This window comes from Solanum pennellii, chromosome 9 (genome assembly GCF_001406875.1).
Source record: "Solanum pennellii chromosome 9, SPENNV200".
Taxonomy (NCBI): domain Eukaryota; kingdom Viridiplantae; phylum Streptophyta; class Magnoliopsida; order Solanales; family Solanaceae; genus Solanum; species Solanum pennellii.
The window spans coordinates 70,958,171-70,981,622 of NC_028645.1; the positions used below are offsets into that span (position 1 = coordinate 70,958,171).

The 23,452-nt window shown below is 35.2% G+C and overlaps 2 protein-coding genes across 2 annotated transcripts; both read right to left on the bottom strand.

The window, feature by feature from the left end:
• Positions 1–3,494: 3,494 nt before the first annotated feature.
• On the bottom strand, positions 3,495–4,481 carry LOC114074068 (arogenate dehydratase/prephenate dehydratase 6, chloroplastic-like). The gene is made up of 2 exons (XM_027911988.1): positions 4,335–4,481; positions 3,495–4,241 (listed from the first exon to the last, which is right to left on the bottom strand). The coding sequence occupies exons 1-2, from the start codon at positions 4,479–4,481 to the stop codon at positions 3,510–3,512; spliced, it is 879 nt and encodes a 292-aa protein (XP_027767789.1). The 3' UTR covers positions 3,495–3,509.
• Positions 4,482–6,903: 2,422 nt separating this feature from the next.
• On the bottom strand, positions 6,904–10,141 carry LOC107030784 (GDSL esterase/lipase At4g28780). Its single transcript, XM_015232037.2, has 5 exons — positions 9,891–10,141; positions 8,947–9,074; positions 7,637–7,879; positions 7,303–7,555; positions 6,904–7,235 (listed from the first exon to the last, which is right to left on the bottom strand). The coding sequence occupies exons 1-5, from the start codon at positions 10,138–10,140 to the stop codon at positions 7,006–7,008; spliced, it is 1,104 nt and encodes a 367-aa protein (XP_015087523.1). The 5' UTR covers position 10,141; the 3' UTR covers positions 6,904–7,005.
• Between the last annotated feature and the right edge of the window lie 13,311 nt (positions 10,142–23,452).

The window sequence follows — 23,452 nt, forward strand, 5'->3', positions numbered from 1 at the left end:
TATCAGAGCGTTAGGTTCGTTGATCTCATCACACAAGGACAAGTCTAGTAGAGTCTTGCGGAACAGTAAGTGGACACCTTTACTTTTCTTCGAGAAGCTATAGGACTTTAGGAAAGCTCATTTCTTTCTTTCTTTCGTGCTACTACTTGAATCCAATTGGTATCTAGGTGATACAAATTGGTATCTGAACTTCTTCACACTATTTCAAATATGGGTACTACTAGAGTATTTGAAGTTGAAACAGCAACAACAGAAAGAAAAAAAAATGTCCTTAGAAATAGATATATTTTCTCGATCGCAAAATGTGGTGGTAGTCTCATGTCGAGTGTCGGTTAATAAAGACACTACTATGACTTCATAGAGTGAGGGTATATTCGAGAAAGTCATCGATGCTTACTTGGTTATAGTTAGGAAGTATGTTATTTTTGTTATTGAATTGATCTAAGAAGTAAAACAAATTTTTTTGGTCTAGAGGGAGAACAAATTCAATAATGTTTTGCAAATATTCAATGGGTAGGAATATGTGGGCTATTTGGGTACGATATTATGGATATGTATGATGTGTTCTAGTGAGGTATCTAACGGACTTTCACGTTGTGGCAGTACTAGGGTTATGTGGAAACATGTACGTCGATTTTCAAGTATGAATACTAATTACTAAAGGAGTTACCAGTTGTATGACATAGTCAGATAATAAGATTTAGTGTTGCATTCACATTTGAGAAACCAACTAGTTTATTACTACTGGAACTTAGATTGAGCATTATTTTGAAGGAAAATTTTAGTGGTTGAACATTATTTTGAAGGAAAATTTTAGTGGTTGAGCATTATTTTAAAAGGAAAATTTTAGTGGTGGATCTTTGGTACAATATTAATACATTTAGGTTGTGAAATGTATCTTGAGGGTTCTGAATGAGTACGGACGATTTTATCTTAAGCTTCAAAAGGTAGATTGATACTAAAATGACAAACTTATAGGGAAAGAAAGTCCTAGTGGATAATACTTGGGTGAAGTAAATTGAAGATTTAGCAAGAAAGTGCATATAAATTGGGTTAGTCCTTTGAATTTGATTGGTATACCTAAGTTTAAGGTGTTAGATCGAGGAAAAGGTTCACTTCATGGTGATAAAAGGGTTAACTGAGCATGATGGAAAATAAAAGTTCGTGAGAAATTGTAATTGGGATGAAATCATATGATTAGGATTTGTTGGTTAAATAAATTTTGTATGTAATAAAGACTTGTGAGTTTCTAAGGTTGCGATTTCCTACTATTTTGTGAGTAATGTGGGTGTATGACAAGTTTTAAGAGATGTTGGGTCAACGCTTGAATAGAATTTAAAGGAGCTGGAATCAAAATTAAAATGAGATAAAACTTGTGGGATGTGTAGCCTTAAGAAAATAAGTGAGAGAAGGAATATTTTCTCTGATTGTAATAACTAAAAACGTATCTTCGAAGGGGTTGAAAATTGGGTTCAGAAATGCATAATTTATCTATTTTGTTTTGGTAAGGTATTAGCATAACAGGTTAATCGGCTTGGTTAAAAGCTATTGAATAGGACTTGATAAAAGAGTGTACATACATTCAACTTGAATGTGACAATAAGTTCTTTTGTGATTTTGAGTTTAGTAAAGAGTGCTATTGAGTTTTTAGCAAAGGATATGGTAAAATCTATGAATAGGCGATCAATGATAAGTTAAGATACACGAATTTCTAAAAATCTTCAAGGTATGAGCTAATGTTGACAGGTAAGGGAATTTGGTTATATGGTGGAAATCATCGTTCAAGTCCTTATTTTAAGTCGACATTCATGGTAGTATTAGTCAAGGTATGAATTTGTAAGGTAATAAATGATTTATTGCATCGGTATTAAGCATGTGAAAGAACTTATGCATGTTTTGGATCATAAAGTTTATTACTTTTAATTGTTAAAGGATCTAAGAAGAGTTTCTTTCTAAGTTTTGATTTAGAATGTGAAGTAAAATGTCATGGGTTGTTGGTAAAAGGATGACATCGATGAGTGATCTAAAGAAACAAGAATATTGACATATTTAAGGGTCAAATAGAATTTTGCACCATGAAAAGAATTTGAGAAAAGTGAAGGAATAAGACCTCTCGTATAAACACATGGGTTGTAGTTGATGGTTGTATTGATTTTTGCCTATGAGTTTAGATATGACTGTGAAATGTGAAGTAGTTCGATATAGATTTACTAGAACTTATCATCGACTTTTATAAAGATTGAGTTTTGATTTGGATTGCAAACAATGAGGCATGAAGAATTTAGTATTTTACATGGGGTTAGATTGCTCAAATTTGGATAGATGACTTAAGAATGATGTAAAAGGTGAGATATAATTCTACATGGTTATCAAGAATAAAGTTGGGTTAATACTGCTCTATTGATGGGACTTCATAGAATGTTAAGGTGTGTTACATGGACATTTGATGGTTAATAGAGGTTATGAGCTTACAGTATACAGAATAGTTTGAGTGACAAAGAATTTCCCTACGTGTTGGCATGATATATATAATGGTTTAAATTGGTACCTTAAGCATGGTATGTGAAGGTGGTGGGAAGTTGACTTTGAGAGTGATTTAATGGTTTTATCTCGATGAAAATGTACCACCAAATTTGAAATTAGTGTTATTTACCTTGTTGAGCCACATATTTTTCATGAAATGCTTAAATAGAAAGAGAGATAGACATAGTTTGAACATGTATTTTATAAGAATACTTTGATACAGATGATGGGTTTGGATGATTGATGTGGTTATGATGTTCTGTGAGTGTTAAAGTGTTGACATTAGTGGATGTGCGGTTCGATAAATCAAGTGCGTGCACAATTATAAAAGGGACTAAATTGGTGATTGTGGGTATTTAGAAAATCAAAAAGGCAGAGTTAGTTGAATAAAAATGTTTGATATGGACACTATGGAAGGAGTATTTAGAGTTATTCCACCTTGGGTTATTTTCGATATGACATATTTAGTGTTGTCCTGGTGGTTGTGTCAAGGTCTAGTTGGAGAACTGATCAGTTGAAGAGTCCATAGGTTGAAATAGTTTTGTTGTTAGTGAGTTTATATACGACAACAATTATCACTAGAGTAGTGAGATAGACCCATTTGAGGCATTGTATGTGAAGAGGTGCAAATCTTAAATTGGTGGGTTTGATAATTTTGATATAAGACGTTGGGTACTAATATTTTGAAGGAATTGTTGAGACAACTCTCCTATCTTACCATCACCTTACTTTGATCGTTCGAGGACGAACGATGGGTAAATTGGTATTTATTGTAACGACCCTTATGATCGTTTAAAGTACTAGAGCTTTTATTTGATAAAATACTTTTGATAGATTCTAAATAGATATTTTTTTAACTATTCATAACTACAATGATAAAATTAATAGGGCACTTTTAATAATTTATTTAGTTGATGGTTAAGAAAAATAACATTAGAATTTATGGTGGACCACTTTTACGATTTTTATAATTAGTATTTTAATAATTAGGGTAGTACACAATTTGTGGAAAAGAAGAAAATTAAACGAGAAGGACACCATGGAGTCATATCCATTGGATAACTTCCCAAAACCCTCAAAAATGACGTGAACTCCTGAACTTCAGCGAATGCATTTTGAGCTCTAACATCCGCCATGGAAGCTTCGAAATCTACATAGAACATGTACTCGAAATGCTTCGCCGTTCCGACGTTAGCGTCGTCGACTAGCCGGATCGGACGATTCCGGTGAGGCCGTGGCTCGATTTTCGTTAAACTGATGTTTCTGAATGCGAAAGCTGATAAAACTTTGAACAGGACGCTTGTTCCTTTATCATGTGCAAAGACGATGCTTGTTTTGAATGGACGATCGGTTCGAGGAATTATTGGTTCACGAGCTAGCATAACGAAACGAGTTACGTTGCTTGAATCGTCCTGGAATCCTTCAGCTGAGATCTGGAGACCGTATAGATCGGCAGCGCGTGCGGAGGCGATTGCAGCTGTGTCACGGAGGTTGTGGGAAGCTATGTATTCAGCAGCGCCGGCGGTATCGTCAACAGCTTCACGAGTTACGTTTAAACCGAGTTTTGTTAATGTGAGCTCGCATTGTGCTAAGGCTTGTGGATGACTTATGACTCTGTTGAGATACTCTTTTCGAACGCCTGGAAGTGCTAAGAGGCAGTGGTGGACAGGTAGTTGAAACCATGATAGTGATGGGATATCAACTAAGTAAGGTTGCTGCTGACTTGGGTAACAATGGTGTCAAAAAAAAAAAAACAGCTCCTATAGAAATTAACCAAATTGGTAAATAGGGCTGACACAATGTCTGCCCACATGGAATGGACTTGTCCAAAGGTGTAAGCTTTCCATGATGACATGAATGTGAATATGAACAATTTTAGCTATAGTTGAAGCAGAATGAGCAACATGGTGTATAACAGGATCCATACTTATGGTAATGTGTTGGTATTTTGCAGTCATTACCGTGGTTTAATCAAATTTGGTTTCCTCTACTCACGCGAGTACAATGTTCATAGGCATTGAGGAAAGCAAAGGCATTGGAGAGGTAGCTTGCTTGATTTCGGTTCTTCGGTGGAGGTAGGTTATGGTTTATGCTATTTGATAGTAAACTCTTAATAGTGATTGATATGCCTTGAATGATATTGTGAAGTTCTCTATGTACTTGACTGTGTGATTGTGTGATTTGGTTGTGTGGTTTGTGATTGGTCTGAAATCCTGAGACCGTAGAATTTATATTCTCTAATCCTATCTATCGAAGTGATGCCTTGAATAAAGAAGGCTTGATGAAAATAATATAACAATGAATTGAAAGCGGTGATAATAAAGGATAAATTAATAGTATAATTGGATCGGAGTGTCACGTTCCGACACGGTATTCTTGGATCGGAGTGTCACGTTCCGACACGGTATTCTTGGATCGGAGTGTCACGTTCCGACACGGTATTCTTGGATCGGAGTGTCACGTTCCGACACGGTATTCTTGGATCGGAGTGTCACGTTCCGACACGGTATTCTTGGATCGGAGTGTCACGTTCCGACACGGTATTCTTGGATCGGAGTGTCACGTTCCGACACGGTATTCTTGGATCGGAGTGTCACGTTCCGACACGGTATTCTTGGATCGGAGTGTCACGTTCCGACACGGTATTCTTGGATCGGAGTGTCACGTTCCGACACGGTATTCTTGGATCGGAGTGTCACGTTCCGACACGGTATTCTTGGATCGGAGTGTCACGTTCCGACACGGTATTTTTGGATCGGAGTGTCACGTTCCGACACGATAATATTAAAGGAAAAATATGTTGAATTAATGGAAGATATTCAATCTCAAAGAACTCAACTCCCAAAATGGTTTGGTTTGGAGGCATGAGTCCTCATGTGTGATCTTGATACCGTTGACTTAATACGTGCTTACTTTATTGTTATTGACACTTGTTCATGTTGTTTGTTGCTTATCACATGTTAAGTGCTATAGTTGAGTTCATACTATTACTCTTTGTATATTAGTTACTATTTTGGGTTGACCGATGATACTTACTCTAACATGTTGCCTCGTACTGAGTCCTACTTGTTTTCTTTTTTGTTTTCCTTTTATGAAATGCAGCGAGTGTACCTATGACTTCTGATTTCCCTCAGCTCTAGCCAGCCTCCCGCATATCAAGTTACAGGGTGAGCTATCCATTCAAGCTCGTGTTGGATTCTCTCGGTCACGACATGATGTCCTATACTTTCAGACACATACCATTTTATTCTTTATTTTAGTGTATTCGATATTCTTAGACTTAGTATTGGAGATTAGATGTCCTTGATGTGATGACTATCAGATTTTGGGATGATAAGTATTAAACTTTAGAAACCTATTTAAATTGGTTGCTTAGTATCTTTTGGAGCTTCCGCATTATTTATATTATTTATAGTTGAACTATTGGTATATGTTGGGGTTTAGATGTGTTGGTTCGCCCACCTAAGGAGGTAAGTGTGGGTGCCATTCACGACCCGTTTTGGGTCGTGACAATTTTAATACATGTATAGCTAATATATGCATAACTTATTCCACCTTCTACCCTACATAACTTATTTATAGACTTCCTCATAAGTTATTGATATCCTACCAACCAAACATGGTATAAGTTATATTGATTTTTCCACCTAATACTAACTTCTACGAAACATAGTAAAAACTAATGCAACAATTTATACATGAATAAGATGCAACTTATACAGTAGCCAAACGATCCCTAAGGATATTTTAGACCTTTTTCCATTTTTTTAAACGAGAAAGTAGAATTTTTAATAAGCTTACGAACAAAAAAGAGGGAAATTCCATTTGTAGACATACCATCCCTTCTCATGGTACATAAAAAGTATAGGTTCTATTAGGGATGACAATAGGGCGGGATGACAATAGGGCGGGGTTGGGCAAGGCGGGTAGTGCTTGATTCGTAAAATTTTTAATCTTCTTTGCCCCGCCCCACATTAATTTTTTTAAAAAACTCACTTCAACCCGCCCCACATCCCTCTCTCCTCGCACAACCTTAAACCTGCCCTGCATCCCTCCCGTCCCATACAACTTTAAACCCACCCACCCACTCCGCGCTCGTCCCACCCCGTCCCACCCCATTACCATTTCTGGTTTTAGCATATCCTGATTCATCAAAAAGTAAAATTCTTACATTTTTAATCCTAAAGCAAGGATCAGTCTATCATATTGAGTTTTTCTCTGACATTTTTAGGATAATGTTGATTTGAAAAATCAAGTAATTTTTCATTGAATCTCAAGCTTCATTACCCAAGTGATCAAAATGTCTCTTTTTGATAATTTAATAAGCTGATTTGCTGATACAGAACAACAGATGAAACGTAAAACATGACAATCCGGAAGTAGTACAAGGCACATACTCTTTGATTGATAGCAACTATAATTTTGAGTCCCTAAGAGTACATGTTTTATTGATATCAAAAAGTTCTGAGCCCATAGTTCGATCTACAGAGAATCTATTTCCATAATGGTACTTAAATTCATAGGCGACATGTACTTGTCCGAACCAGTAAAAATAGTTTTAACAATGATCTTGTTTGCCTTTTCTGTTGGATGGAAAGCATCCCAAAACGCGTATTCATCTCTGTTGGTGCATAGATTTGATGCAGTCGTGCATAGTCCAAGTCCGTTATAAGGTCCTTGTCCACAACATGCTATCTTTGATGTAACAAAACCTGTAACATAATTAGTCAATTTACTTGACGATAATTATTAAGGTAAGAGCAATGTGTATATATGTACCGAATTCTTTGGGTTTGTTGATGAAATCATTCTGCAGTTCCATGGCATTGACGGCAACAAAGATATCAGAGGAAAGTTGTTGATTGAGGCGCGTTACCATTTGGATTAGGAGTGGGTTGAAAATTTTTGTAGCTTGTTGAAGTTCGTTAGCACATTCCCCATTTGAGCTCCACAAGGCTAGCTCTGCTGGGACACAACCAAGTGGTCCAGTTCCTGTAACTAGCACTCTTCTTGCTCCAAGATCATGTAGTCTCTGTATATTTCAAATCATCAATTTCTAATTTTTATCAACTACAAGTCAAATTAAAGATAAATAGATGACTAAAGTCATTACCGTCAAAATCTTGGTGTACTCATTAATAACGATACGAGAGTAATCTTGGATGTTGTACTCAAGTTGTCTAACGGAAATTGGTGTTAGGAAGTAGTTGTTGACATAGTCATTGCCACCCAGAGTAATAAGGACAAGCGCACCATTCACGAGCCGTTTAGTTTGTTCAGCTCCTATTAGAGCACTCACACGTTGCTGATATTGTTGGAATAAGTTTAGTTGATCATAGATTCTTAATATATTCACCTACATATAACCATTTTTATCAAAATCCAATTACAATTTACTTTCAAACCAAAAAACAAATATAAAGTAAATAGATATACTGTTTTAGTTTGTTTGTTTGATTTTGATTTGATACAAAAGTTTAACAAAGCAAAAAAGACTTTAAATCCTAGCGTTTGGCTCCAACTTCTCAAATATTCTGGACAAATCATATTTGGGTGAAGATTCACTATGTGTTCGTTGACTATTTCAAAAAAAATAAATATAATTTATACTCATAAGTTTTAAAAATTATTTAAAATGTCTGTATATTTATATTATTATTTTATAATTATGTTCCACTAAAATTAACCTTATAATATAATTGATAACAATCAACAATAACAAAATAACAATATAGACAAGACAATACATTAATTACATACTTAAACTTGTCATGATTCTATTATTTGTAACCTATTAAACACAAATTGTTCCCTTTTCTTAATTTTATCACTCAAATTAGAACTCAAACTTTTTAGCAGAAAGTAGTAACAAATATTAGTTAGAATTAATAAATAATGGATAATTTTTAATAAAAAATAAAAGTTTAGGGTAATTTTAATTATTTTAAAATTTCCCAAATATTAGAACTTGGCCCAAATATTAATTTCTTTTTTCTAATATTTTCAGGACATTTGACAATATATTTGTGAAGTTATATAACCTCCTAAAATTTTCCCGGATCAAACGAGTCCTAAATATAAGTTAAAATGTACCAAAAAATCATTTTAGTGGTAAACTAGGCTTTGAAATAAACTATAAAGATAGTGAGAGTCTAAACAAACTTTTTTTTTCTTTTCTTGTGGCGGTCGATAAAAAAGATTGTCATTTGATGCATACTTAATTGAATGGGTTGGGAAGATTAAACCTCATAAAAAATATGCCAACCATACTAATTAAAGAAGTTACTAGTTTACTACTTACATTAACGGTGCATACCATTTATTGGTCCCTTTGACTTATGCTTAGAGGATCAATTTTGCTTTTCTCTCAAAACAAACCAAAGAAAAAAAAAAGTTGAAAAATAATATTTAATTTTGACTTACAAACTGTATCCCAGTATCGTTAAGTATTCCAATTCCAGCAGAAGCAAAATTTGCTCCCACTAGCAATTTGTCTCCATCAAGCGCAGGGTCCAAATATGGCAATGTTGGATCAGCGCCAAGTTGTTTGCCTGTTCATTTCATAATTCATAAATCGAGAGCATCAAAAATATTTTCAACATATTGCTTTCATTCTCTCACTTATTGGATCGCGTTTTTAATTGAATTTTCGGGGTATTATAATATCCCCTTTAAACAAAATTATTAGATGAAACATGTAGAATTTAGTTAGCGTTTAATAATAGATTTCTAAATATTCTTGACAAATATTATTTGGGTAAAATTTCATTATGTATTTGATCATAATATTTTGGAAACATATTTCACTTTTGAGAAAAATATGATTTATACCCATAAGTTTTAAAAACTATCAAACTAACCATAAATTTATATTACAAGTCAATTGAATCTTAATTGCAACAATTAACAAATAGTGTCCATGACACTAGATTAATATGGCAGTGACTGCAACAAACATCATTTCATATATCATGAATTAAACAAAGCACATGACTTTGTTACCCTGAGCCGATTGTTTATCATTTTCATCAACAATCATATCATCACTTTCATATTATCTCATCACTTCTTTGGTGTTCACGTAAAAAATTATGTAATACAACACAACAACTACTATAAAAGGTATTTTTATAAAAGATAAAAATTTGGTTTAAAATTTCAATTTTTGAAAGATCCCAAATAATGAGATTTGATCCAAATATTAGAAGAAAAAAACTAGTATTAGAAAATTTGAAATATTTGCCAAATAATGACAAATTGTATGGACAAACACTATTTGACAAATTTTCCCCCAAATATTATTCGGAAAATCTATGATCAAACAAGCCCTTAATAATTTTAAAAAAAAAGACAATTTTCACACTTACTTATAAGATCAGCAATGTTTAATCCGTTGGAGAAACGGCCAGTAGGACGATGAGTTGGATAATCAACACCATAAGGAGGAGAATCAGCTCGAGCAGTAGTTGCCAAGAAGTTGTTATTGCCATTGTCAACAAGTGAGTCTCCAAACACAAAAAAAGCACGAGGTGCACCCTCAGAGTATGTTACAAAAGTAGTTGTTATAACAATGGCTACGCAAATAGCTAAGGTGATAGCAAAATCTGGATGACCCATTGTGAAAAATAAATAAATAGACTACACAAAAATTTAGTGTAAATGAGTTGAGTAATGAGGCACTTGTTTATATAGGAAGAGTATTTGGATTTGTTTTTGTTGTTGGTTGAAGTATAATAAATAGGTGAGTGAGTAAAATATGGGGTCAATTGAGCAAAAGAACAAGAATTTTGACTATTGAGTTCAATTTTTACACCTTGGGAATAATTTCATGTATATACTAGAGAGCTCTAAGGATTTAAAGTTCATGTGCAGGTGGCTGATCAATCTCCACCGACTCTTCAAATTTGTTTTGTTTTGCCATTTGTGCGTTAAAACTACAAACTATAAGTTCTACTCGTGAATATTGTAAAAGATGGATCCGGCTCTTCATTCTCATTTTCTCTATTTTTGGAGTTCTTAGTTGAATCTGGGGTGTCAAATGGACAAGTTGAGATGAATTTAGATAAATTAAAATAAATTGAGTTAATAAATAGATTATTAAATCAGCCTAAAAGTTACTTGGATTGAAATAAATTAAACTAAAATAGCTAAAAAGAGGCTAGTGTTATAACCTGTATTACGGTTAGTCAAAAATACAGAAATAGAAACAAGATGAAATAGACAGAAAAACTTTTAATTCGAGTCCACAGAAACTATTGTGTTTAAGAAATATAATCCCCTCACTGCAACCGAGGTTGCAGATTAATTTCTCCCAAGATAAAACGAATTAACCTATTAAAGAAGTAGCGGTACCTCAAACTTCAATAACTTCAGCAAACGTAAGAACAGTAACACGCCAAACACAGACTCAGTCGATCGACACTTTTTATTTACGAGAGAAAATGTATGCAGAGAGAAGGAAAAATTTTCAGTGTTTGAAAAATGAAAAAATAAATTCCTTTTATAGCCATTTTCAGCAAGAAACATGTATATTTCTGTTCAGATCCATTTTTTTTTCCAGAAAGTTGTGTCTTTTGGAAAAAATAACAACTTTTCGGAAAGATGTGTCTTTTGAGAAAAAATAATGGCTTTTCGAAAATCAGATTGTTATTACCGTTGACACGAATTTCAAATAAATTCCGTTGCACCAAAATTAATTATGTTATTTAATTAACATTCTAAATTAATTTATAAGACAAAAAGAAATGATTAACAGAATTGACTAAATAAATTTTGTCCACAAAATTTATCAATCAAATCATTTGTCAAATCCAAATCCAAAGTCGAGGCCGAGCGAGCGACGACGGCGCGAGGGGCACCTTCTTCTTAACCCTTTAAGAAGTATAGGAGTTGTTTCCTAATATAAGAACAACAAATTCCTTTCTTCTACCAATATGGGAGAAATAAATTTTCTTTTACACTTTGCAAATGACTTTTCATTTTCCCTCCAAAATTGGTTCCTTCACTTTTCCATTTTTCTCTTCTCTTTTCCCATTCACATTTTGCTAAAACCCAACAATCCCCCACATGAATGGGGAATGACTATTGTTAAAACATATGTATGAAAAACTTATGTGTCTTGTAAGTAAGGGTTAATCAATCTGGATAAGTAGGTTTCCCTTTAAACTTTTCGTAGTGAACATATATCGGATATACTCGGTCAATTGGTAGATTTGATATCTTTAAACCGTCGAGCTTTGGTGTATACCTAGACGACATAAGTCACACAATCAACCCTTGAACTGTTATTAGTTCTCATTGTTTTATCCGTTTCAGCCATGAACACATCTCGGTTAGTAAGTGCTTAGAGAAGTGGCCTTACCGGATTCTCATCGAAGCGGCTTACACTTCACACTCACATAGGTGGTTTCTACATGTGTTATCCCGTAGATACACTATTGATATACCATGTATCAAACTTAGAAACCATTAAAAAATCCTTATGTCTTTATCCTGTTTATACTGGTTACTGAACATTGTCTCGTCATGAGAATGGACCATAAAATAATTTTTAAAAATATTAAACCGTCACTAATGACTTTGTTTTATCTCCTTGAATCTAGATTTTGGGATCTCTAGTCTTCTATGTAGAGTTACCGCCACGATGACTTGTTTTCGGCCACAGTCCCATTCCCGTTGACGATTTCTCAACTCCCTCTCTAGTTAGGCCTTTTGTAAGTGGATCCGACATATTATCCTTTGACTTTGCATAGTCAATTGTGATAATTCCACTAGGGAGTAATTGTTTAACAGGTTATGTCTTCGTCTTATGTGACGAGACTTGTCGTTATACATAACGCTTCCAGCCCTTCCTATTGCAGCTTGAATATCACAATGTATACATATAGGGGCCATTGGTTTGGGCCAAAACCGAATATCTTCTAAGAAATTCCAGATCCATTCAGCTTCTTCACCTGTCTTGTTTAAGGTGATAAATTCAGACTCCATTGTAGAGCGAGCTATATATGTTGTTTTGGATGATTTCCAAGATGTTGCTCCTCCACCGATAGTGAAATGTATCCACTTGTGGATTTTGTTTCAGTTGACCCAGTAATGCAATTTGCATCACTATATCCTTCAAGAACTACTGGATATTTGTTGTAATGTAAAGCATAATTTTGAGTGTCATCTAAGTATCCCAAAACTTCGTCATTGCCAACCAATGATTTTGATTGGGATTACTTGTGTATCGACTCAATTTACTAATAGCACAAGCTATGTCTGGTCGTGTACAATTCATGAAATACATCAAACTTCCCAACACTCTGGCATATCTAATTGAGACTGACTTTCACCTTTATTCTTTGCAAGATGAAGGCTCACATCAATTGGGGTCTTTGCCCTTTTGAAATTCAAATATTTGAACTTTTCAAGTACCTTTTGAATAGAATGAGTTTGAGACAATGTTATACCGTTAGGAGATTTTGAGAATCTTAATTTCCAATATCACGTAAGCAACTCCTAGATCTTTTGTATTAAACTTACTAGCGAGCATATTGTCACGGGCTTAGAGTCTTTTTATTTATCCGTGCGGCACTTGACAACTTACTCACGAATATTTCACGATCTCGTAAGCTCAAGTAAGCTCTTTATGCTAATATCACTAAGAGAATTAAAGGAAAGACTTAGAGAATTTTGTAAGAAGACTTTATATTGCTTGGATTGCTTGTCTCAAGCTTGGATGATTTACAAATAAGTAGCACTTCTATTTATACTACTCTCTAGGGGCCAAAGTGTAATTTATAATTACTTAGAAGTCCCTAAGTTATTTACATTTTGGTCCCCTTTCTAGAGTATTCTACACTTTCTAGGATTTTCAAAGTATTTCTAGAAAATATCTAGTCTTCCTTCTAGAACTCTCCAAAGCCTTCTAAAAAGATATAGGGGCTTCTAGAGTTTTCTATAAACTTCTCCGAAACCCTAGACTTTTCCGCCCCTATCAGTATGCAAAATCTTACTAAGAATTGGCAGGACATGAAACTCTCCCCCACCTATTGATGCGACGAATGCGTCACATCGTCGCTACATCGGTAATCGAGTCTTTTCTTCTCGTATGTACGACCAACAGTCCAATGACTCGAGCAATGCCCTCGTGCAACTCCTTCAATTTCTTCTTTATATCTTCTATCTCGGCCTCACGATCTACCTCCTTCCTAGGAGGCAAGTGCCTCGGCGGATTTTTTGGCATCACGACATTGTTCCCTCTTGGAACCTTCTTCGTGCACGGTGACAAGGACTTCTTAGCACCATTATCTTCTTTTGAACTTGTAATGGTGGCTACAAATGTCGACTTATCCTTCTTAGGATTTTTCTTGAGCTGCATGTCCGTTAGTCGAACCTGCCCTTCTATCTTCGGTGCCTTAACCATGGGAACCATGCATGTTCCTCCTTGTTCTATGACCAGAAGTCGTTGGAGGTAAGGATCAATTACCGTGTGGCACTGCTGGAAGAACTCTTGCCTAAGATTAATGTCAAAGAGATATAAAGGAGTGACAGTGAAGTTGGTCTTACCTTGCCATTTGCCTAGCGTGATGCTTACTCCATGCGCGACTCCACTCATGGGAGTCGGTGGTGCATTGACCGTCCTGAATTGGGCATTACTTGGACAATAACGCATCCCCAACCTTGTCGTTACGTCTTGATCATGATATTGACCTCTGCACCTGTGTCGACCATAGCATGAGCGGGTCTTCCATTGATCGTGATGTCGACATACTGTGTGCCGCATACTGTCGGATTCTCTAGTTGCTTGGTGATAACTCCGCATAGTCCTATCAACCCCAACTTCATTGTCTCTACGCCTTGTCCTTGCCCTTTTCCATCCTTCTCTTTCCGCTCCCGCAGGATTGCACCAAGGCTCTTCAGTTCAGGGCACCTCGCATAGCCATGCGGCCCACCGCATATGTAGCAACCACCTCTTTTGGCAACCTCTGATTTCTCTCCGTGTCGCCATGACGTTCATACTTCTTGCCATCAAACTTATAGGTACCATGCTTCTTAGGATGTGGCCGTTGCTCCTCGCCTTTGCCACAGTCTCCCCCACCATGGTCATGACTACCTCTCATCTCATCTCCTCTGACTCGTCGCTTCTCGTGCTTGAAGTTTGTCAAAGCTTCAGCCTGTGTGATGGCTTTATCAATAGTCCTGGCCTGTCGGTGTTCCAACTCCGTCCTGGTCCAATTTTGCAGCCCATCCATGAAATGGAACATCATATCTTCATCCGTGAGGTTGAGAATCTGAAGCGTGGGGGTGGTAAATTCCTAGACATATGCGTGTATGCTTCCCGTTTGCTTCAACTCCCTAAACTTGCACTTCACCTCATAGATGACATTGTTAGGGAAGAATACCTTCTTTAATTCCTCTTGGAATTGCTCCCAAGTGTTGATGGTACAATGCCCTTTCCCTATCTCAGACTATTTACGCCTCCACCACAGCATGGTCATCTCCAAAAGATACAACACAGTGGTGTTGATCTTACTCTCGTCGCTCTTTACCCTGTTGCACTTGAAGTAATTCTCCAAATGCCACGGAAAATTCTCCACCTCTTGCGCATCACGAAGGCCTTTGAACATAGTGGCTTAGGAGCCTCAACCTTGGCCTCCATATCTTGGTCGAACGACGATGATCCTCCAACTTCCATGCCTTCCTTGAGTGCTTTTATCTCAGCCTTTATGGTCTCAATCGTGCTTAACTCCTCCATGAACCGACACTACAAACAAGTGATAGCCTCCTTCATTTTGAACTCGGCATGCTTGCGTCCCATCAAGTTCTTGCGGAGGTGCTCGGTCTTCTCAAGGGTGAAGTTCTCGAGGTTCTTGAACTTGTCATCGACCACGTTCAAATGCCGACCTAATATCTTAACGGCCTACCTCGTCGTTTCAACCTGTGCGACCCATTCTTCTCCGATGGTGACGTCGATGGCCATCTTGCCAAGTTCATCGTCCCTTGCTTCGGTGCTCGTAGGCGGGTGAGATTTTAGCACCTCGTTTAGTTTGGGATCAAGCGGCATTTCCTCAATACCCTTTTGGTGCTTCTTCCCCTTGTGGTTCTTTCGTCCACCGTCTAACCTGACGTTGGTGGTTCTAGAGGCATTTATATCTCCTTCGTTGGTTATTTCCTTAGTGCAAACCTTCTCTCTGATACCACATTGTCACGGATTTAGAGTCTTTCTATTGATCCGTGCGACACTTGACAACTTACTCACGAATATTTCACGATCTACTAAGCTCAAGTAAGCCCTTTATGCTAAGATCTCTAAGAGAATGAAATGAAAGACTTAGAGAATTTTGAAAGAAGGCTTTATATTGCTTGGATTGCTTGTTTCAGCTTGGATGATTTACAAATGAGTGACACTTCTATTTATACTACTTCGTAGGGGCCAAAGTGTAATTTATAATTACTACAAGTCCCGAAGTTATTTAAACTTTGGTCCCCTTTCTAGAGAATTCCACACTTTCTAAGATTTTCCGAAAATTTCCTAGAAAATATCTAGTCTTCCTTATAGAACTCTCCAAATCCTTCTAGAAAGATCTAGGAGCTTCTAGAGTTTCCTATAAACCTCTTCAAAACTATAGACTTTTCCGCCCCTATCCGTATGCAAAATCTTACTGAAAATTGGCAGGACGTGACAATACACTTAGTATATTTTATATTGGCAATGTCCTTGCTCATTATCAACATGTCATCCACATGTAGGCATACAATGACTTCCTGATTTGGAGTATCTTTAATGTAAACACATTATCACATTCATTAATCTTAAATCCATTTGACAACATTGTTTGATCAAACTTTGTATGCCATTGTTTTGGTGCTTGTTTTAGTCCATAAAGTGACTTAATGAGTTTTCACACATTCTTTTCTTTACCAAGTACTACAAAACCCTCAGGTTGTTCCATATAAATTTATTCCTCCAGTTCTCCATTTAAGAAAGCGATTTTCACATCCATTTGATGGATTTTTAGACCGTATATTGCAGCTAGGGAAATTAACATCTGAATTGATGTAATCCTAGTCACTGGCGTGTATGTGTCCAAATAATCAAGACCTTCTTTTTGTCTAAGGCCTTTGACAATAAGTCTTGCTTTATATTTGCAAATAGTTCCATCATCTTTCATCTTCTTTTTAAAGATCCATTTTGAACCTAGGGGTTTGTTCCCTGGAGGAAAGATCAACCAACTCCCATGTATGATTGTTTAGGATTGATTCGGTCTAACTATTAACAACCTCTTTCCAATAGGTTGAGTCGCTAGACAACATTGTTTCCTTAAATGTTTGAGACTCACTTTCAAGAAGGAATGTTATAAAATCAGATCCAAATGAAGTAGCTTTCCTTTGACGTTTACTGCACCTTTGACTCTCTTTATTGGTTTTATTCTCTCTTGGTTCTTCTTAGGGTTGTTTAGACTCCCACTAGATGACTCAAGTCTAGTTTTATACGGATAGATATGTTAAAAAAATCAGCATTATCTAATTCCATTACCATATTATTGTGAATATCTGGATGTTCAGACTTATAAACCAAAAATCGACATGTCTTACTAGTTGTGGCATATCTAATGAATATACAATTCACAGTCTTAGGCCCTATTTTCATCCTCTTAGGTATAGGAACCTGGAATTCGGCTAGATACCCCCATACTTTGATTATTCAAATTGGGTTTTCTACCTTTTCGTTTCTCATATGGAATAACATGTGTCTTCATGTGAGGCACTCTATTGAGTATTCGATTTGGTGTTAAGGATAACTTCCCCCCATAAGTTTTGTGGTAAACCTGAACTTATAAGTAAGACATTCTTCATTTCCTTTAAAGTTCGATTTTTCCTTTCCGCAATCCCATTAGATTAGGAGTGTAAGGAGCAGTAGTTTGATGGATTATTCCATTTTCCAAGCATATTTCTGCAAATGGAGACTCATATTCTCCGCCTCCATCACTTCTAATCATTTTGATTTTTCTACCCTAATGATTTTCAACTTCAGTTTTATATTTCCTAAACGCATCTATTGTTTCATCCTTACCATTTAGCAAGTAAACATAACAATATCTTGTGCAATCGTCAATAAAAGTTATGAAATACTTTTTCTCACAACGTGATGGTGTTGACTTCATGTCAAAAATATCAGTGTGAATCATTTCTAAAAGATTTGAATTCCTTTCAACAAATTTATAAGAATGCTTAGCATACTTAGATTTGACGCAAACATAACATTTTAATTTATTACATTCAAATTTAGGCAAAACACATAAGTTAATCAGTTTTCGCAAGATTTTTTTATTAATGTGTCTCAAACATTCATGCCATAAACATTTAGACTCAAGCAAGTAAGAAGAAGTAGAATCTTTATTCATATCAACAACAATTACATTGAGTTTGACAAGGCCATCACTTAGATAACCTTTTCCTACATACATTTCATTCTTACTCACTACTACTTTATCAGAAATAAATACACATTTAAATCTATTCTTAGTCAGAAGTGGAATAGAGACTAAGTTCTTGTGCAATTCCGAAACATATGAGACCATGTTCAAAATCACCACCTTGCCTGATGTCATATTTAATATGACCTTATTAGTTTCTTCCACCTTTGCAACAGAGTTTTCCATAAACGCTCGTCTGTAGGTGCTGGAGTATATGATTAAAATAATTCTTTATTGGCACAAACATAACATGAGGCACCAGAATTTATCCACCATTCTCTTGGATTTCCAACCAAGGTACATCTTGAAAGCATTGCATAGAGATTGTCCATTTCTCCTTTGGATTCAGTTAAATTTGCCTGATCCTTCTTCTTCTTGTCTTTATTGGGACCCCAACATTCAATAGCCTTATGACCATGTTTGCCCCAATTGAAGCAACTTCCATTGAATTTCTTCTTAGGAGGAATGCTTTTTGGACCAGATGTTTTCTTTCTTTTCTTTAATTTTATGGGATCTTCTTCAACAATATTTACTCCAGATATTACTAATTACCACGTGACCTCTTTTCTGCAGCTTTTGTTATCCTCTTCGATTCTTAACCTTACTATGAGATCTTCAACAGTCATCTCCTTGCGTTTATGTTTCAAGTAATTTTTGAAGTCCTTCCACAATGGAGGTAACTTTTCAATAATCGCAGCCACTTGAAAAACATCATTTACAATCAATCCTACATTAAAGATCATGTGAGTATTAAAATAAACTTAATATTTTCAACATATGCATTTAATAAATTTATATCTTCAGCAAGGAGATCATGGATTATGACCTGCAGTTTTTGAACTTGGGTGACGACGGTTTTACTGTCTTTCATCTTATAATCCAGAAACTTTGCCCACGATGAAGTTCTTCATTCCGGCATTCTCTGTTTTGTACTTCTTTTCTAAAGCATCCCAAAATTCTTTTGAGGTTTTGACATTACTGTACACATTGTACAAATCATTTTGCGAGTCACTCAGAATATAATTTTTACACAAAAAAATTGAATGTGTCCATGCTTCTGTACCAAGAATCGTTCTTCAGGCGGAGTTTCATTTGATGTAATAGGAACATTCTCATTAATGAACATTTGCAGACTCAACGAAGTGAGATAGAAGAACATCTTTTGCTGCCATATCTTGAAGTCGACTCCAGAAAACTTTGCAGGTTTCTCAGCCGGTGATTGGACAGCAGTTGAACGATTGTGTGTAACCGATGTTGCTGCAGCACTTACTGTTGCAACACTCACTATTTCAACATTAACTTGACTTGAATTAGTCATTTTTTTCTGTCACAAATGGCAGACATTTTAGTATGAGAAATACTAACAGTAAAGAATAAATTCTTATTTAGCCTGTTTCTGGTTTAACGATAAAGTTTTTATGTTCTTTTAATCGTTAATCGAATGAATTTTTACAAAATCAAATATAGTTGAAAACCATAAAGGTTTTAATATCCAGAAACCTCAAATACAGAAACTTATTAAATTTCTTAAGATTGTTATAACATGTATTACGGTTAGTCAAAAATACAGAAACAGAAACAAGATAATATAGACAGAAAAACTTTTGATTTGAGTCCACATAAACTACTGTGTCTCCTTAAGAAATTTAATCCCCTCACTGTACTCGAGGTTGCAAATTAATTTCTCCCAAGATAAAACGGATTAACCTATTAAAGAAGTAGTGGTACCTCAAACTTCAATAACTTCAGCAAACGTAAGAACAGTAACAAGCCACGCATAGACTCAGTCGATCGACACTTTTTGTTTATGAGAGAAAATATATGCAAAGAGAAGGAAAATTTTTCAGTGTCTGAAAAACGAAAAATGACTTTCTTTTATAGCAATTTTCAGCAAGAAACGTGTCTGTTTAGAAAAATCTGTTCAGACCATTTTTTTCCAGAAAGTTGTGTCTTTTGGGAAAATAACAACTTTTTGGAAAGATGTATTTTTTGGGGAAAAATAACAACTTTTCAAAAATCAGATCGTTATTACCGTTGCACACGAATTTCAAATAAATTCCGTTGCGCCAAAATAAATTATGTTATTTAACTAACATTCTGAATTAATTTATAAAAGAAAAGAAATTGATTAACAGAGTTGACTAAATAAATTTTGTCCAAAAAATTTATCAATCAAATTATTAGTCAAATTCGAATTTGAAGTCGAGGCCGAGCGAGCGACGACGACGGCACGAGGGGGCACCTTCTTCTTAACCCTTTAAGAAGTATAGAAACTGTTTCCTAATATAAGAACAAGAAATTTCTTTCTTCTACCAATATGGGAGAAATGACTTTTCATTTGCACTTTGCAAATGACTTTTCATTTTCCTTCCAAAATTGGTTCCCTCACTTTTCCATTTTTCTCTTCTCTTTTTCCATTCACATTTTGCTAAAACCCAACAGCTAGGTCATGACCTATCCAACTTGTCTCAATTTTTGAGTTGTCCATCTTTTCCCTATCCTAAAGCACTCCTCCCCTATCCATAAAAGCTCAAGCCTCCGGGTCTGACCCCTGCCCATTCCAACCTCAGCTCGACTCAAAACCTGAGAGTCAACCACAATTTTGGACCTGATCCCAACCCATCCTTGACCCATGACTTGAGCGCAAACTTTGACTTGACGCTTGTAAGTATGACGTGGATGAATCATTTAAACAAAACTAACATAAATGAGTTAAATTTTTAACGAATAATATAAATTAGTCATTTGTTAAAGTTCAATAACTATTTGAGCCTTTTTCCATTTAAAAATATTGGATCAAATTTGGATGTCCATACACATGTATGAGATTTAAGCTAATTTTTATATGCATTACAATTAGGTACTATTTAAATTAGATGTAATTTTCTTTAATCTAGGCGGTGCGGGTTGAAGTGGGTTCTTTTTAAATTAATGTGGGGTGGGAAAGGTTGCGGGTATGTGTGATTTCATATAGGTTCAAACTTAATTTTAACTTTCTACATGTTATAAGAGTGATATAACATTATTTATTAAAATAATTTCTAGACGTAAACTATTTTGAATGGCTAAGAAACTAGAAAGAAGAAAAAATTATCTCACTACTTGGATTTAATATTTTGTTATTTCATCAAATTTAACCAATTCAAATCCATCAAAAAAAATGTTGTTGGCATATTAAAAGAGTTATAAATCATTGTAATGTTAAAATAATGTTATAACATGTTAATGTTAGCAATTAGTATCTAGCAAAATTCTAATTTCTTGAGTTAAACTTACTAAGCCTATTATTTGAAATGCTTTTTACACAACATGTGAGATGGGGCGGATTTTTGCGGGGCACGGCGGGGCGGGTTAAAAATAATAAAATATGTTATGTGGGGCGAAGCGGAGCGGGTTGAGATTTTAGGGGGTTTAAGCGGGTTTGCCCCGCAATCACCCCGCCCCGCCCCGCCCCAGGGTTTGCCCCGCAATCGCCTCGCCCTATTGCCATCCCTACCAAAAAAAAGCCATCAAATCTTAAATATATGCAACACAAAACATTATATTAGACACTAAGCAGATATTTAAAAAATCAACATAAATTACAACACAAATATTTGTTCCTGACTTTAAAAATGAATTAGAAATATCATAAATACAAAAAAAAAAATCACCACTAAAAACAGGAAAAAAAGAAGTTGACGAACAAGTACTGGAGGACACTATTTATTTTATTTACAAAATTAAGAATAGCTATATTAGTTATTTTTCCTTTTTTTTTAATTTTATTGGCCCATAAAAACTTTAACTTTTATTCTTTTTATTTTGTTGTCTTCCCATTATAGTTTCTTTTCCACTAAAGCATCATTTTTTTCTTTCATCTTCACCTTTAACTCTATTAACTACTTCAATTTCATAATCTCTTCAGTAATCCACAAAATCCGACACCACCATCTTATTATTGACATCAATTTCACACATATAAATTTTATCGATTTTCATCGGAGCGAAAAAATTTGCTACTTTACCGAACTTTGCGGAGGCAGAATCAGTCATTTTTTTGCTTTTTAATTTTTTTGAAGATGAAAGCTGTGATGGTAGATCCTTTATCTCTCCAGTGTTGGAGGTTTACCAAATAAGACGCGAAAGGAAGAGAAACGGACTGATTGTTGTTGTTTTGTTGCTCCATCTAGGAGTTTCGAAGCTCACTATTAATGGTGTTTTAAGAAAGAAAGTGATGGCGAAGTGGTGATTCGGTTGTTTGTTGGTGTTTTGAAAAATCTAGTAATGGAGCTTCAGTGGTGATTTGCGAGTTATGATGAAAAGAGTTTGGATGGTGGACGTAATTGGAAAATATGGAGAAGAAAAAAATAAACATTGAAGAGCAGGGGCGGATTTACCTTCAACCAAGGCGGTTCATCCGAACCCCCATCGTCGAAAAATTACACTATATATACACGATTAAATTCTAAATATATGTATATATATATATAACATTGAACCCCCTGAACATACACCAAAGGCATAGCTCAGTGGTATTGGGGGTTCAAGAATCTGCCTTGAGGCACGTAAGGTTGTGAGTTCGAATTCGGAAGGAGGTAATTTTTTATCAGCTATATATTTTAGGCGTTTTAATTGTTTTTTAAAATAATAATGAAATCAGAAAATGCTTTTTTTAAATAATAATAGAATCAGAAATTGCTTTTTTTAAATAATAATGGAATCAGAACACGATTTTAGTTCCAAAAAATTAAAACCCTCATAGGAAATTTAGGTTTATTAGTTTAATTCCTAATTACAAAGTTAAATATTAAAGATCCTTTCTTCTTTTAGGATTTTTCCATGTTTTATTTTTCATCGTCTCTTCTTTCTTGCCGTTGGGCGTTGGGCGTTGGCGGCTGCTTATTGCTTCTGTTGGATCGATCGTTATTGAAAACTTGATCTATTTAAGTTTTTAGATATATTATATTTTTTATCCGACCCATTTATATCTGATTCGACCCATTTATTTGTGGATATTATTTATGTGATCAATTTTTTTTTAACCCCCTTGATGAAAATTCTTCCTCCGCCACTGTTGAAGAGCTAGAAATGGTGAAGAAGGATGAAGAAAGAAGTGAGGGGGTGGGTGGGGGCTGGGTATTGTATAAAATAAAAATGGGTCAACGTTTTTAATTTTAATTTTAGAAAATGCATTTTGAATTAATTAATTAGTGTAAATTAATTTTAAAAAGTGTCAAAGAAAAATGATGAAAATAATTAATGACGTGGTGCTAATATGACATTGTTGCGGCACTTACATGACTATGATGTGACAAGTGAGAGTGGAATAATAATCTCATGGTGGTTTTTAATTCATTTCAAAAATGTTAAGAGGGTATTTAAACGGCCGTGTAGTTTAAGTGCTAAAGTGAATTTTCGGACCTAGTTCAGGGAGATTTTTATGTATTTTCCCTTTTTTGAAACGTGAAGTCCATCAATTTTTTTCA